This window comes from Montipora capricornis, chromosome 11 (assembly GCF_036669925.1).
Source record: "Montipora capricornis isolate CH-2021 chromosome 11, ASM3666992v2, whole genome shotgun sequence".
Taxonomy (NCBI): Eukaryota; Metazoa; Cnidaria; class Anthozoa; order Scleractinia; family Acroporidae; genus Montipora; species Montipora capricornis.
Window position 1 is genome coordinate 3,378,287 of NC_090893.1, and position 17,500 is coordinate 3,395,786.

At 38.8% G+C, this 17,500-nt stretch overlaps 2 protein-coding genes and 1 long non-coding RNA gene across 6 annotated transcripts in view; 1 reads left to right on the top strand and 2 right to left on the bottom strand.

Moving 5' to 3' along the window:
• The window catches only part of LOC138024687 (uncharacterized), a 4,180-nt gene extending 3,169 nt beyond the window's left edge, over positions 1–1,011 (bottom strand). The window contains exon 1 of the long non-coding RNA XR_011127049.1: positions 719–1,011. This is a non-coding gene — a long non-coding RNA (uncharacterized lncRNA). The remainder of the gene's footprint in view (positions 1–718) is intronic.
• LOC138024685 (chymotrypsinogen A-like) overlaps positions 1–6,097 on the top strand; it is an 8,133-nt gene extending 2,036 nt beyond the window's left edge. Inside the window, exons 3-6 of one of the 2 annotated variants that reach the window (XM_068871898.1) lie at positions 2,168–2,230; positions 3,290–3,511; positions 4,876–5,120; positions 5,700–6,097. In XM_068871898.1, the coding sequence (XP_068727999.1) occupies positions 2,168–2,230; positions 3,290–3,511; positions 4,876–5,120; positions 5,700–5,996 (827 nt within the window). In that variant the 3' untranslated portion in view covers positions 5,997–6,097. The remainder of the gene's footprint in view (positions 1–2,167; positions 2,231–3,289; positions 3,512–4,875; positions 5,121–5,699) is intronic. The other variant, XM_068871900.1, reaches the window with a different exon arrangement.
• A 3,916-nt stretch (positions 6,098–10,013) lies between these two features.
• Positions 10,014–17,500, bottom strand: part of LOC138024683 (1-phosphatidylinositol 4,5-bisphosphate phosphodiesterase delta-4-like) — a 44,515-nt gene continuing 37,028 nt past the window's right edge. For all 3 annotated transcript variants that reach the window (XM_068871895.1, XM_068871894.1, XM_068871896.1), the window contains 4 exons: positions 16,574–16,658; positions 14,753–14,902; positions 13,253–13,365; positions 10,014–12,126 (listed from right to left, as the gene is read on the bottom strand). In XM_068871895.1, the coding sequence (XP_068727996.1) occupies positions 12,094–12,126; positions 13,253–13,365; positions 14,753–14,902; positions 16,574–16,658 (381 nt within the window). In that variant the 3' untranslated portion in view covers positions 10,014–12,093. The remainder of the gene's footprint in view (positions 12,127–13,252; positions 13,366–14,752; positions 14,903–16,573; positions 16,659–17,500) is intronic.

Here is a 17,500-nt window from a genome sequence, read left to right on the forward strand (position 1 = left end):
ATGTGGAAGTATAACCAATCAACGATAGCGTAAAGGCGTTTCCATGCCAATCACTCGTGCATCTCGTGCATCTCGTACTTTGTTATTGAATTCTAATTTTGCGCTCAGAAAACTATTTTAATGAAAATTCTCGCCTTATGTGTAATAAACAGTTCACGACATAGAGAGTGCTTTGTAAGGGGTTTTATTCACGAGTTGTTTGTCAAAAACCCTCACTTGCTTGTTCCTCGCTCGTTCGGGTTTTTGACACAAACAACTCGTGAATAAAACCCCGTACGCCGCACTTTCTATGACGTAAACTATATATTTATCACATGGCCCGTGCAGCCCCGCGCGTGCTTTTACTGTAAAACGATTGGGAAAATCCCCATATGAGGGCCGTCCGCATTAGCGTTGTGAAGGTCCACTTTATTAACCGTTGTTTCAAATTTCTGAGCGTGCGAAGACGAGCCGGAAGTCCGTGATTTGCGGACTTCCCGCCTTGGAAGTGGCCAGAGCCCCTGTTCTTGGTGCTGATCAAAAGAAAAAAGGACTCTAGAGACGAGATTGGACAAATCTGTCAAATACATGTTTCCCATCCCTTGAACAAGGCTACCTTTTTCGCCGGGGCTCGACTGATTACAAGCTCTCGCAAGTACGACCACATCACCCCTATTTTATTCCACCTGCACTGGCTTCCAGTTTCCGAGCGAATTAAATTCAAAATAATTCTGCTCACCCACAAAGCTCTTCACCAGCAGTCTCCTATCTATATTCAAGACCTGCTACGCCGTTATTCAACTTCAAGAACGCTCCGGTCATCTTCAGCGTTACACCTGAGTCCTGTCAACTTTAATCTCAAGTCGTATGGCTCTAGAGCTTTTGCTGTTTCGACCCCTGAACTGTGGAACAAACTACCTGATGACATCCGTTCTTGTGACAATTTCAATCTTTTAAACGTAAACTTAAGACTCATCATTTTTAAAATTATTTCTAACATGTATAAATTTCTTTCTTAGAACAGGACTGCATAAGCGCTTTATATAAGTAGTTATTATCATTATTATCATTATTATTATTATTATTATTATTATTATTATTATTATTTATTATTATTATTATTATAATCATCATCATCATCATTATTATTATTATTATTATATTATTATTTATTTTAGTAGATATTATTATTATCATCATCATCATCATCATCATCATCATCATCATCATTATTATTATTATTATTAATGTCTCACACACCACTATCACTTTGCTAGCACTGTTTGTTTCAACTAATATCACTTAACTTGGTTGGAATATCATAAGTAAACTGTAAGTGATTAGTTTGTTATATGGGTAAAACAAATTATTGTTCTGATGACGATGATGATGATGGCGAGCACGTTTATGATGACAATGATAGCAAAAATTATGATAATGAAGACAATGCTGATTATAATGAGATGGTGGTGTTAACAACGCGATGATGATGATGATGACGATGACGATAAGTGATAGTTGTCAAGTGCTCAAAAAATCCTTGGCGAAATCGGACTGTTAACCTGTTATGACTTGTAGTAAATGAAGATAAGACGGAGAAAAACTAGGACCGAGTGAGCTTACACTTGGTTACTAGGTAACATTACCTCAAGGTTGCAGGCACACTTGCTGAGGATTAGTGCTACTAGCAAAATTTCTAGAAAAGTTATACTTCCTGAGGTTGAGAATAACAGAATCAATTGACAATAGCAAGGTCCAGCTGGTAAGCAAGTAAACTTAAAGAATCGTGAACGACGGGAAAAAAGCGTTAGCTTTTGGTGAGGGTACATTTAAACCAGAATTGTAAACCATGGTCAAAAGGAAGACTAGAGCGAGTTTCAATCGAGTGTCGTAAAACCAAAACCAAAGTAATTACTTTGGCCAATCAAAAAAGACGGAGACAATCCAGTAAACCAATCAAAACTGGAAATAATAACACGTAGCCAACACAAAGCGCGGGAAAATGTGCACGCGCGAGCAACGATTGGTTTTGATTTCACCTCTGATTGGTTGAAAAAATGGCGCGAGAACTTAGAACCAATCACTGAGTGAAGTAATGCAAAACCAACTTTCGACACTATTGAAAATCGCTCTATTGGAGAGACCTGTTTCGAAAACACTAATACCACGCGCTTTCCGTATCTTGCAGTTCAAATAACAAGTCCCCCACCGGTAACTACTCTGCTTCCGATCGACCAACCCATTGACCAAGGTAAGGAAAGAAGAAATTATTGCAATTCCAGTCAGCAGAAATTAAGCATTACATTAAAACTTCAAGATTCGAAAGATGTGTAAGAGGTGATGCCTGTCGTGTGAGATTGAATCAAGTTGTCAAACAACTTTGAGAGGATGGTTGTAACTTTGGTTTAGTTAGTTTGGATGTAATACTAGGGAACTTTAGCAACGACGACGGGAACGGCAACGAGAACGTCATCACCAAACATAAATTCTCATTATTGTAATCACTTCACGACTATTCCAAGGTTTTTAATACGAGAAAGGTATGGCAGTCCCTCAGGAATGAAAACGTTATGAGCGACGCTTCATTTAGGGAAGAAAATGAAAAATTATCTTCAAATGCTGACGTCCTTCATAATACCTCAAATTTGTTCATTTCATGTTGTTAGGGAGCTTACGAAACGAGGACGGCGACGGCAACGAGGACTTCATTTTAAAATACGAGTTCGCGTTATTCATATCACTACGAAACTATTTCATGTCGTTTCGCGTTAAAAATGTGTAGTAACTGTCGAGGAATTAAACTGGTATGAGTGAGTTGGAAGCGTAGAGAGAGAACTGAAAATTCATCGTCATGTGCTAACGTCCTCCACAGAACCTTGAATTTGATCATTTCACGTCGTCATTTAGGAGATGACGGCAAAGAAATGTACCAAAATGTAAAACGCACGTGCAGAGCGTGCAGAGCCATTGTTTTTGCTCACTAAACCTATTGTTTTGTAGCGTCGTCGTTGCCGTCGGCGTCGTCGTTTCGTAAGCTCCCTGTTGTTTTGCTGACGACGGCGAAGAAATAGGCAAAAATGAAAAACGCACGTGCAGAGCGTGCAAAGCTATTCTCTTTGGCCACTAAATATGTAAATTTGTGACGTTCTCGTTGACGTCGCCGTTGTCGTTGCTAAAGCTCCTTACTATTTTGGAAAAATCCATGAACAAAAATATCTTCTTTATATGTCGAGAAACTGCGCGCGCAAGTTATACTGCAGCTGTTGTCTGACTTGTCTGACTTGAATACTGTATTCTTTAACTGAACGAGGTGACGTGCCATGTGGCAAGAGAGGTGGTCGCTACAGGATAATTGGTGGCCAAAATGCTCTTCCAGGATCCTGGCCCTGGCAAGTGCAGATTGCTTACAGTTCACCTTCATCCAACGTACCCCACCAGTGCGGGGGATCAATTATCACGCCCGAATGGATTCTAACCGCTGCTCACTGTTTTCTTAGCGACGTTAACATTGATCATTACATTTTCACTGCAGGTAATTAAACCAGGCTTAACGCTTTACCAATCTAACGTTATTGCGTTCGACATTAGGAGAACGCAATTTCTAATCTTCGGTATCCTGTGCATAGGTAAGCTTTAGCAAGTTCATTTTTTTCGTTCGTCTGCTTTTTCAACGCCATCTTGATTACGTCATACGTGCACGAACATCTCAGTTTTTATACATGCATCATTTGCGCAAATGACGATAGCGCAGGTTGTGATTGTTTGCACCAACAAGCTGATTTTCTGGCAAGGGACTTTTTTTTGGTAATGATCACAGACAATTTCAACAAATTCCAGATTTTCTTAACTTTAGTTTTTGTGACGTCGTCACATTTCCATTTTTAGCCACATTCCACAAACCTCTCTTTTAAATCAGTACTTTCGATAGGCGTTCTTTACATAAATCCAACCTTCAAAGTTCTCCCAAACGAAAGCACTCCATAATCAATGATTGCTCCTAGTTTTAATACTTTGCCCACATCTGTAGAAAACGTTAACCCCGCCCAGTCCTAAAATTCGTCAGTTTTTCTTTTTCGCAAGAAAATCCCAAGATGTCTAGTGTGGGTTTACAAGATCACTCCTCCCTTCACTATCTTTCATCATTCCATAGCGATATTCAGTGTTTAGAAACCTTTCTTTTGATATTTAAAGTTACTAACCACTGGAACAAAAGCAGCTCTTGTTTTGACAGCCAGTCAAAATCTGGTTGGCGCATTAATGATAACAAATCACGTGACACTCAACATCACTATATGGTTGCAAGGAATTCATGGTTTAACTCTAAACAAGAGGCAACAGATTGGTTACACTTTTTCAGACGTTTTTATGAGATGAACTGATTCGTGGGTTCAAGGCTTATTGTTACATCGGAAACAGTGCTAACAGAAAAGTAAAATGAAATAGCTTAAAGTTGAGGATTAAGGAAGTTTACCACCATTAAATGTATGTAACTTAAAGGGGCTATGTCACGTTATTTTAAGGTGTTTAGGGGAAATCTTTAGTTGGTCACGAATTTAAAACTCGAAAATGGTAATGTGGCATTCCATTGCTGATGAAGTTATCGTTACATCGCAAACATGACGAGTCTGAGCAAAACGATCTTTATCCAGGCGAGTTGCCATAAACTTGAAAAACGTCGGTCCGACATTTTTCAAGATTACCCAAATACAATCCGTTTCAATCTTGTCCATTTGTGTTCATCCGTGCTTCTTTCCTTTTATTGTTAAACAGTTTTAAGTGGTTATTGCAATGCTTCATTCTACTTTTTGGGTCATTTCGGGCGTCATGAAATGACACCATTTTGCATGACATAGGGCCCTTCAAAATGCTCTAATCCCATCCTCGAATTCATGACAGGTGAACATGACAGGTCTAGAAAAGAGGGATATGAACAGAAGAAGACAAGCAAGAAACTTATCCTACATCCATACAACGAATTATTTACCGCCAACTATGATTTAGCATTGGTAAAACTCACAACTCCAATTGACTACAACAAGTACGTGAGACCGGTTTGCCTTCCTCAGACAGACTTTGAACCTGGAACAAGTTGTTACATCTCTGGATGGGGTGACTTGTATAAAAACAAAACTTATGCACAGGTAAAGTGCCGCCATTTTTTTCTACATGTCCCTCTTGTTGGACAGTTCATTGTGAGAAAGGCCAGGCCTAAAAAAAAAAAAACCTGTATTTAAGGGCTAAAGCACTAAGTACTAAATACAATATGAGCGACCGTATTGTATCGGATTTACAATGTCGAGCGGAAGGCGAGACATTTTATATTCGATACAATATGGGCGCGAATATTGTATTGTGCTTATGAAATGTCAGCATTTAAGTGGTAATGTACACAAGGTATTTTTGGTGATTCAAGGCATTTTAACCATGAAAATTGAAAAATACATTTATGTAAATGAAGAGAAAGCTGTATCAGAAATACAGATATTGATTAATAAAACATGAATTATTAATGAGTTTATAAAGGATATAACCAATGCAGCCAACTTCTTGACTCACTTGTTTCTTCAATTTAAGTTCCACCAAAAAAATGTTAAGCAACGTTATGGAAAAGCAAGGTGTGAAGATCCACTTTGGAGAACTCAGAAATGCGTTTATATATTTCAAATGCTTCACGAGCTTTGAGTCATTTAATCTGCATTTTATAAATACTGTTTGCTTAGATTTTGCAACAAGCGCAGTTACCCCTCGTGTCACGTGAGACATGCATGGAAACGTACAAAGATTATCCAATCAACGTTACTCAACAAATGCGCTGTGCAGGCTATGGACGGGACAGCAAAACTGCCCCATGTCAGGGAGACAGTGGAGGACCGTTGGTCTGCATCAGAGATAATACGTGGTTCTTAATGGGTGTGACCAGCTGGTCGAAAGACTGCTCACAAGAAGGGCATTACGCAGTGTACGCTGACATGATGGCTCTCAAGTATTGGGTTCAGAAAACTATTAATGAAAACTAAAATGTAAAACGTTTGTGTCAAGAAAATGAAGTTTCATTGAAGCAATAATTGTCCGGCAAAAAGTAGTCAGTTTGACACAGAAATAAAGCTATTGTCATTAAGATGTTGGAACTTGTTGCACTGAGTATGATTTTACTACTGTTGGGTTTAGGTTTTCTCTCGGGTTTTCAATATTTTTGTCCTCAGAAGCCCTGCTTCTCCAAAAACGAGTGATCTGTAGTGGTTTTACAGTGCATCGCGCCCTATCGATTTCAGAAGCATATTGCCCCAGAGTGATCTAGTGGTTTACAGTGAATCACTCCCCTAACAATTTCAGAAGCACATTTACACCACTTATTTGCGTATCGACTTCGTTTTGTAAACAGTAAAACAAATACATTAAGTATGCAACGTTTCAATTGTCACAACACTGAGCATGTGTTTACTTTGAGTGTGGATTTGTATAGTCTAACTCAGAAACCTATGTAGAACTGGAAGTGCAGCTTAGCAAGTGAATTGCAAAGTCACAATAAGGTCTATGATGCAGTAGGTGCTGAATAAATGCATGTCCTGTGGCTCAGACTGCCTTACTACCGTAGGTTATTGTTACACGATTTATTCCAATGGGTTAACCTGGACTTACAGTGACACATACACACACACACACAAGTCTTAGAAGCGAAACTTAATATAATTTTATCATATAAATTGGACTAATTATATAACTTGTAACAGACAAAATTCTGTTCAAGAAACTGGAATAATTCAATTTGACAAAACTGCACCTTAAATTTAAAATACCTTCTTGTACTTTGAATACACTACGTAAATAGAGGATATTACATGGCCGCGCGGGGACACGAATTTTATCTTTGAGTGCTGAAAGTATCTCTCACGAGTAAGCGAAGCGCGTGGTGAAGATATGATTTTTTAGTAAAAGGAGAAATCCTGGTATTTCATCATCTATATAATAATAAAGAATAATTGCCACTGCATAAGATCACGTTCAAAACTAATAAGAATATTTTAAAAAATAGTTGAGATGATAGGCCAACATAGCCTACAACAGTGAAGCTGTCGTCTTCTAGTAATTGTCTATGACCAGAACATTGATGATAGCAATTAAGTCGATAGATGCCATAGTGATATAAAAGGAAGCATACAGTACGTATACTGTACCTGCTACAATATGCACTGTAGTCATGGGAAGGTGAGAACTGATGGCTTATACAAAACATCATTAGTTTATCACATACATTAGATGTAACCAAAGCACAACTTGTGAAAGGGGCTTATCTGCCCACCCGCAAACATTTTGAGATGAAGCGATTGGAAGCATTTTGTTTTCAATGCAAACCTTTACCATTTTTATGTGCAACCAATTTTGTGGTATGTCAGTGAAGCTATGAAGTGGCATTCCAGGGACATACAGTACATGTACTATCTGTAATCATACTCTAGAACCTTGAAAACACTGGTCAATCTGATTCAAATTGTTACCCACAATTTGACCACAAGAAATAGACAATTGACTTTGAAATCATAATGCCCTTTAAGACCAATAATAATAATAATAACAACAACAACAACAATAATAATAATAATAATAATTAATAACAATTATTATTATTATTGTTACTGCAGTTTGTAGTGGGTTTGGGTTGCAACATATTCACAAGAATAACATTGCAAGCACCCTCTTTACAGAACAACCATCATTCTCTGGCATTTTTTGTTTCTTTGTTTTTTACAGTAGGGGTGGCGATCAATGGTACCTCAAAAATCTTGGCACTTGCAAACGTTTCATTCAATCTCGAAATCTCAACAGCCTTTGCGAAGAGTCTTGAAGTCTCGTTTATATCGCATTTATTTCGTTGTGAAGTCTTGCACGTTTTGGTCTTGGCTCGGATTTGCAAACTAGGCACTTGTTGGTTCGGCGAGTCTCGGATTTTACCAATCATCACTACTTACAGTGATTAAGGGTTGTCTACACTAATGCAGCTAAAAGGTGGAGTTTTTAACCTTTTCATTCCCACAATCAAAACATTCATTCTCCCAACTTCTACCATAGAATTCTCTGTTGGGTAGTCATAAGAATTTGGTGTTACATAAGGATAACACCTGTTGAGGCTAAGGTGACCATAATCGTCATTCTCAATATCAGTCTGACTGACATTTCATTGCAATTGTGAAGAGAATGTACATACCGATCACTCCTCAGAGTTAAAGGGTTATAAGCTTCTTCCTTGGATTTCAAATAACAAGCACTTGAAGTAGTTTTATTTAGTCATCATAATATCATTGTCAAGTTTATTACGTCTGGGTTCAGCAGGTACATCAACTTCACCTGTGCATGCACAAGAAGAGCAATGATTATGATCTTGAAGAAAAAAAAAGGAACTCAAACGGGACTACAATTTTGCAATTGATGCATCATTTGGGGTAATTTTTTTCAAATTGTCTCTCAGAGCACAATCACCTCTCTTGAAATCCTGTTTCTAATTGAATCCTTCTTTTCAGAGCATTGGATAATTACAGTATAATGGTCAATGATTTTCACTCGACTTAAACATGGAGAAAAAAGGAAAAAACTTTTTTTTTCCAAAGTAAATTAAAGATGTTTCGACTGGTTTCTGGCCGCCATGTTGGTGTCCCTCTTAAGGAAACCAACATGGAGTCTCCAGGGCAGGTACAAAACACAGGTCTCGGGTCACTGGTCCAGGTCATTGTTTCACCAATACAGAAACAACTGTTTACAAATGCTAACATTTAAGGCCTAAAAACTTTTGTTTAGGCCAAATTAGGATTAAGGTTAGCTTTCAATGGATGTTTAGGATACTTTCTGTATTGGTAAAAGAATGACCTGTGACCTGGGCCTGTGACACGAGACCTGTGTTTTGTAGCTTCCGGAGACTCCATAATAAACACCATAATTTTGAGTGGTACCTTTCGCCGAATAACTCGAGTTTGGAATATCGCACAGCCCTAAAACTTTGACACGCTGTTTATTTATTTCCCTTCTACAATATCTTTATTTCTTGACTTAATTTATTGAATGGTAAGAGATTTTATTTTCTCTTTGCGTGATACTTGCGTGGCGTGCAAACCAAGAATATAATAAATGTCACTACACTGCACGCTTGGGTTAGCATATTTACTAAACGCGTGGAGCCATGTATTTCGTATTGTGTTTAAAGAGCTTGCTTTAGGGCTTAAGGCAACGAAAATTTACTCACCAACAAGCGCAAGATCCTACTTTAATGCAACATGGGCGTTTCCCTGTAAGGAAATGTCTATCCACAATACAGTTCGTACTTTGAAATTTCAAGAGGCTACACGTAGCCTAAACTCTGTCCACCTCAGTTTTTGTTTGATGACTGGCTTGTCACATGACTGGGTCTCCAAGAACGTACAGTATTGCATTAAAAATCTAGACGTTTGTTATTGTTATGTTTTCAAATTCTTTCACAAGCATCAAGTTTTCGTTGATTGAACGCATGAACGGTAGCCAATAGTACAACAAGTTATTGATTGCAAGATTCAAGCTCCGTGAGTTGATTGTGCACTACTTAAGTAAATAGAAAAGTGGACTGACATAGCAATTTTGAAAAAAGAAAGAAGAACAGTCTGTATATATAAATAGGAAAAAAAGGAAAACTTCGAAAGTGCGCAGTGACTATATTTGCAAATGCTTTCGACATGGTCACTTCCACAGGAACGACATAAAAGATATTAAAGTATATACATATATAATGAAGTGAACTGACAAAAGCTAGTGGATGACTCAGATAAAGATAAAGCAAATTGTAGTAAATTAACAAATGAACAAAATTGCCTACGTAGATACGGTAATATTATTTACATCAATGCAGTTACATGTGAAATGTTTTTTATTAAATTTACAAATAATAAAAGTAAAATTATGCAGAAAGGCAGGGTTTAAAATTTGGCTGTCAAGTTGGTGGTGCTCATATCATTTACTAAATAAAGGGGAAAATAAGATGCCTCTTATCTGATCGAGAAAATACACAAAGGAAATATCCATACTGTTTTATTTATTAAATCAATAAATACTTTTCCAAAAATTAAAAGATACTGTATTCGATATCTTTTTCTCAAATTCTTATTTTTTCCTTGGAATTATATGCCTTGCATCAAAACTCAACGAAGACTCAAGTAATCACAAAATGCTTTACAATAAAGAAGTGCTATTCTCCCTTCAATTGCATACAAAAAAAAAATAGAAATAACTTAAATAACCAAGCAAAAAGAGAAACAAAGTGGGCCATTGTTGTTTTTTTTATGTCCAAATTACCGCTCAGCCTGTTACTGAGTCGTTCCCTGATTCAAGTAACTGTTAAAAATCCTAAAAATTCAGGAGTCAATAGCCAGTAGTATCCACCTTATGTGGTCCAAGCCAATCACATCTATGTGATAAGCCAGGGGCTATAGCACCCCCCACTTTTTCTTACGGTGTTGTTTTCGTCTTGATCAAGAAACTTAGTAATTTACACTACCAGGAACCCATGACCCGTAGCCTACAGCTCCCATACTGGGCCTATGTAACGGCATTTTTACAGACCAATCTATTTTTAGACTATCTTTTCCGGAAAAAACAAAGGCAGTTCCGGTTCGGTCACCCTATGACGTCAGCTTAATTTCTTGTAATTGATCATCGGGCTCCTGTGGGAGTCTCATTAGCGGGAAATTCAATCTAAAAATGAATCGGTCTGTGAAAACACCGTGACACGAACACAGTAGAGTTGTAGGCTCCGGGTCATGGGTTCCTGACACTACTCATAAATATACCAGGCCCTAGGTAGAACGTACTCCGCGGCCCCTGTAAGCTACAAACATCGCAAAAAAAATGACCGAGTACTGACCGAGAAAACGAGGTTAGTAAGACATTTATTACACCTCTGAGGAAATGAGGCGCGTTGGACAGAAAAATAGTGGAACGTTCAAATGCCACATATGGTTGGCATGTGTCAAAATAAAAAAGGAACATAAATAGATCTTATTGACTTTTTAAAATAGTTGCTTGCATGCAAGTGATCCTCGCTCTTAACTGGACCCTATGAAGCAATTGTCTCTTTATAGACAACTGGAAAATTCGGGTGGCTCCCACGGGATTCGAACCCAGGACCTCTGCGACGCCGGTGGCTTCATAGCTCAGTTGGTAGAGCAATGCACACAGTTGGCAATGGGTTCGAATCTCGTTGAAGCCGAGGGAAGTTTTCAGCCGTCTATAAAGAGACAATTGCTTAAATTTTCTGGTTACGAAACGTTCGAGTATCACTTCTACATTTCGTCTATAACCTGGCACTTTCAAATAATTATAAACATTTCTTTCAAGATTCAAACAGGTTTAAAAGTTTATTTCCCATAAATAACATGAAAAACTTGCTAGAGAAGGTTGGAGCCCAATTTTAGATTTAGTGGGTCGGTCAGCGGGCCGAACTGTAGAAAAGGGCCCGCTAAATTAGCCAATAATAGCGCGCGTGCTATCTGAGATATACAATAAACTACCGCCTGCGATACAAAAACGATCATGTTGCAAGCCCGCCATGTTTCTTTTGGTCTCTCACCGAAGCCATAAAGCCATTTGATTGGATAAGCGTGCCTGCTTATATCTCTTAGCTCGCTAAACTACCAAATCATAAGCTTCTGACAAATATGAAGATATATGTGGTAAGAGAGCGAATCCTCCATATTTGGCCTTATTTTCATGAAAATTACGCACAGACTAGTTAATTTTAATAATGGCACCTTATTGGTCAGTGCAGGCGCAATAATGAATTTCAAATGATTATCATGGGCCTCAGCAGGTTAGGGTTGCAGATCATTGTTTTACTGTAACTGAAACAACCCAAACCTTTACAAAAGCGCTAACCTTAGGCTTAAGCATTTTTTTCAGGCCTAATGTTAGCATTAGTAAAGTTTTGCGTTGTTACAGCTATGGTGAAAATAGTGACCTGCAACTCTAACCTACAACTTGCATTTTACACCCTCCGCCTCAGGGATTTGCCCTCCAAACACACATTCTCTTGCAACCAATGTATACAGAGTGGCATGGAGACCCCACAAGGAGGCAACTGGATGCTGTATGATATCCGCGCTAACTCGTCGAGATTCTCGGCGAAGCTGCTTCCTGAAAATCAACGCAAAAAGGAATGATTTACAAATGCTTAACTTTTCGACATTCTTTCCGATTTAGAGCAACGTTGACTCTCAACAGGACGACGAATAACAACATTTTTGACCATTTTGACCAATATCATTAGTAGTAGTAGTAGTAGTAGTAGTAGTAGTAGTAGTAGTAGCAGCAGCAGCAGCAGCAGCAGCAGCAGCAGCGGCGGCGGCGGCAGCGGCAGCGGCAATAGTAGTAGTAGTAGTAGTGGTAGTAGTAGCAGTAGAAGCAGCAGCAGTAGTAACAGCAGTAGCAGTAGTAGCAGCAGTACCATTAGTAAAAGTAGTACTAGCAGCAGCAGCAGCAGCAGCAGCAGCAGTAGTAGTAGTAGTAGTAGTAGCTGCAGCAGCAGCCAGCAGCAGCAGCTAGAAGTAGTAGTAGTAGTAGTAGTAGTAGTAGTAGTAGTAGTAGTAGTAGTAGTAGTAGGAGTAGTGGTAGTAGTAGTAGTAGTAGTAGTAGAAGCAGTAGTAGTAGTAGTAGTAGCAGTAGTAGTAGAAGTAGCAGCAGCAGCAGCAGCAGCAGCAGCAGCAGTAGTAGTAGTAGTAGTAGTAGTAGTAGTAGCAGTAGTAGTAGCAGTATAGTAGTAGCAGTAGTAGTAGTAGTAGTAGTAGTAGTAGTAGTAGTAGTAGTAGAAGCAGCAGCAGCAGTAGTAGCAGCAGTAGTAGCAGCAGTAGTAGCAGCAGTAGTAGCAGCAGTAGCAGTAGTAGCAGCAGTAGTAGCAGCAGTAGTAGCAGCAGTAGTAGCAGTAGTAGTAGTAGTAGTAGTAGTAGTAGTAGTAGCAGCAGCAGTAATAGTAGCTACACTAACAAGTAGCAAGTGTTGGAGATTGGAGTTATTTATTTCTTTGATACAAGGTTCGTTGGACATCAGCAAAAGTTGATAAATCAATTTCGTAAAAAATCGGATTTTATTTGACAAATCGTCAAGAATGGTCGAACTGTACCCAAAAGGATTCTCTTTGAATAATAGGCCTGAAGTGAATTCCAATATGACCGATATGATTTTCTGCAGGGTTGAGTGAGTTAATCTCTTTGCTTCGTTGAGCAATAAGTGCATGGAAACTAAACAAAGAATAAAATAATCTTACCGCAACCGAAGATCTGTGAAATTTGAATCCGCCATTGATCTCGATGTGAACAAACAGCATTGCATAGCCTAAGGATTCACCTTTGTTGCCTAACAGTTGAATGTGTCTGTACCCTTGAAATATATGATATGGTATGATAATGTTACGTAAAAAATAAAAAAATTAAAGAAATTAGCAAGTTTCATGAGACACCTCTGAAAAGAAGCATCTTTATTTTGATAAGCAGCAACTGCAAAGTGTCCCATCACCTTTAATTGTCATCAATTGCAAGTAACACAAAGTTGAAGATAACCCTTATCGAAACACAACTCTAGTTCTAAAATCGTAAATGGTAAATTATGAACACTAGTTCTAATGCAACCTTTGTAATTGTAAAATGATGAGCGGCCTTTTGATTTGAAAGGACATATTGTGATATATATCGAAATTCGCTGTGCATAACAATTACTAGCTATCCATTATCCAACAGCTCTAATAGACAAGCTGTATACTTTAAGATTCGCGTAAGGTTATTGCGGAGCTTAAGCACTCACGTTTTTGAGACGCGGACGGTAACCGGAAGTGAGCGGTTTTCCCTTTTAACTTCTCTTCACACAACCACATTTAAGTTGCTAAGTATCTTTTTTCCATTAGAGATGATCAGTATTGAAAATCTGGAAGACATCACCGCCCTGGCAAGCGAAATGTTCTCTTCCGGTTGCCGTCCGCGTCTCAAAAACGCGCATGCTTAAGCTTTCTATTGTATGCCCCAAAACGCAAGAAATTATAGAAGCACGTCGGTTTAAACAAGCGTCACGAAGTTCCCCTTGTTCTTCTGCCGAACTTCAACATCACTTGTATCTATGAATGCAAGGTGGAGACGCCCTATAGAGTGTTTTCACTCACGTGATCAGTACCCATGTTTTTTCACCAAAACAAAAGAAACCAAACATGGCCGCCGTGACGTCACGTGAAAACACTGTATTGACTTTTTGTGGTGCCGAACTGAGATGTGGGGAGGCAAATATCGAAATTATTTCCCAGTTGATCTCATTGCAGATCCATGAATACGGTTGCTTTAAAGGAAACCTCCACTAAAACAAGAATACAACTTCAAAATATTTAACATAATGTTTACAATCACAATTGTTCAAACGTTTTCCAATGGAATCGTTTGTATCCGAAATAAATGAGTTTCAAAAACGCTTGTTTTGGTTTTCAAATAATTGTGACGTGTTATGGTTGCTTTTTTGTATTTGCACAAAGAGCTTTTGTTTTAAAACAATAGAGCAACCATGACACGTCACAATTATTCAAGATGGCGGCGCCCAGGAAATTTGAAAAAAAAACAACCGTTTTTAAAATTTATTTATTTCGGATACAAACGCTCCCATTGGGAAACGTTTGAACAATTTTCATTGTGAGCATTATGTTAACTATTTTAAAGATATATTCCTGTTTTAGTGGAGGTTCCCTTTAATATCAGATATGACTGAGCCCTTATGAAGGAAAACTAATAACCTGGCCTTATACTTGTGAAGGGAACCGAGAACTGTCCAATAAAATCATCAGCGAGGCCAACGTCTTCGTCGAAAACCGCAAATCTTATCATAACGAGATCTGGCATAAGAAGTAGTTTTTCAAATCTCTCCTCCCACACTGGATTAAAACCTGAAGAGGAGAAATACACAGCCAGGTTACAAGAAATTATATAATAACCAAACCAATGCGCGCGCTCTGATTGGTCAATCAGCTATGTTTTATGGTGCCAGTTAACTCATGGAAAATCGCGCGTCTTGTGAATTATTATATAAAAGCAATAGACCACAGGTTTCTATGGTTTATAGGCTGATAAACCATGCGGGATGTTGGTAGAGCACTCGAAGAATACGTAAATCACTCGCCTGCGGCTCGTGATTTACGAATTCTTCTCGTGTTCTACCAACATCCCGTATGGTTTATCAGCCTATAAACCATAGAAACTTGTGGTCTATTGCTTAAATAGTCAACACTTTTATGTCTGTTGATTCTGATCATGCGGCCGCTATTTTAAAATAATTAGCCGGCTTTTCAAGGGAGCATTGATTTTCTGACTGAAAATTACGCTTTCAACACAAACGCTCAATTTGGTTTATTTCTTGTTCTTGTTTCTCGTACAGACAATTACGATGAAACTGTGACTTGCATCGCCTTGGCTTTGCATATTTCTCAGCTGGGTCAATGATGTTTAACTCACTCTACTGGCAATAGCTAAATGTAGCTTGAGCCAATCGAAGCAGTTGCATACTATCAAATAAGCCAAACATAAAGACAACAACGCCACCTCAAAATATAACTTTCCACCATCCGTAAAGGCCCGGGCACACGACTTCAACATCGGTCCGATTTTGATCAATGATGTTGAACGATTTTAAACGATGTTGACTGCTGGGATGGACAAACGGTTACAACACATTAGGGCCGTTTATACGAGAGAAAATAAGCCGCGGCTTACGTAAGCCGCGAACACCCTGTATAAATGGTACAAAATCTACGTTCACGGCTTTCTCAAGCCGCGGCTTATCCTGGCCGGGGAGTTTATACTCGTATAAATAGTTCCTTTCGCGGCTTACGTAAGCCGCGGCCAGAGTTAGCCGCGGCTTATTTTCTCTCGTATAAACGGCCCTATTATCAACATTTTAAAATTCAACAAAGCTCACGAGAAGTCTTGTATTCAGTCCCAGGCTGTAGCCGTGGTTGTTACTATGGATACGAACATGTTACGTCATTGAGAGAACAATTAGTGCGCACGCGCATACCCAACCATGTTGAAACATGGGGGCAAACCGCTTTAACTTCATTCAACATTCGCCAAAACAAACGAAATGTCGAATGGTTCTTAAAGCAAAGTTGAAACGCTTTTAAACATATTCAACATCGATTCAACATGTTTCAACACCAGTGGCGGATCCAGACCTCGAGCTAAGGGGGAGGCCCGGTTTTTTGGAGTGTGTGAACCCCAAAAAAATTTTAGCCTCAAATTTTACCAGAATATATACTTTTTGCCAAAATAAGGGGGGGCGGGCCCCCCGGGCCCCTTCCCTCTATCCGCCACTGAACACGATTGAAAGGGGGAGGAGGGGGCAGGAAAGGGGGAGGGGAGAGAAAATCAGTGCAGGCGGCCAGCGCAGGCGGTCAGTGCCAGTGCCAGTGCCAGGCGCGGGAAAATGCATGAGAAGGAGGCTACGCGGATATTGGCTTCGTATATTGGCTGAGAAGTGAGTGAGATCTTTCGACCGATCTAGAAGAGTATCACCGAAGAGATTGCAAAACAGCCAACCAACCTACAACTTGCACACCTACCATTGTCTTTGACAGCTTTTGTTTTAAATGAAGCAGTATCCGCTGGTATACCGTGAAAATCGACCTTCACATATGGATCAATAACCTGAAATGAAAAATAAAATAAGGGAAGCTCGCTTTTTATTGGCTAATCGTGTTAGTTACCATGACGACACCCATATCCTCACATGTGAAACATGAAAATAATATCTTTACTGCGCGAGGTGAAGATATGATTTTTTAGAAAAAGGAAAATCCTCGTGTTTCATCAGTATCTATAAAATAAATATTGTATTTCAAAGGATACGTTTTTCAGCCAACTGAAGTTGGAACAAGACAAGTGATTCAAACTCAAGAGTGAGAAAACTATTGTTGCAAGAGGTGGTGTACTTGAAATTGCAATAGACCATTTTACAGTTGTGTGCTTCGTTACCTAGCCTTTGAGTGAAAGTGAGGCTGAAGTTGACCTTGCTTTGACAGAAACCTCGCTGCTTTTCTTATGTAAATTCCTACTAATTAGCGTTAGAACAACATCATTAACATAAGAAAAGGAGTGAGGTTTCTATCAAAGGTTAACTCCAGCCTCACTTTCAATCAAAGGCCAGGTAACTAAGCACACAACTGTAGAAATGGTCTATTGTGGGATCATGCATACAACAGACAAAATTTCAACTGAAAGGAATTTTGAACTTGATGTTTCTCGCATAAATGCAATAAGTTATGCACCTGAGTCGTAATAGGGGATATTGCACACTGATTAGTCGAGTTGACCGTACCTGAATGGATACCTCGTTCTTAATATACTAATGATTAGATGATCTCAGTAAGAAATGATCTTATGACCAGTTGCAAAATATCTGAATTTTAATTACTAAGTCATAGACCTAAACGGCTAACTCAATGTTTTACCCAATTCAAATCTTCCGGGATTAAGATTCTTTGTGTATT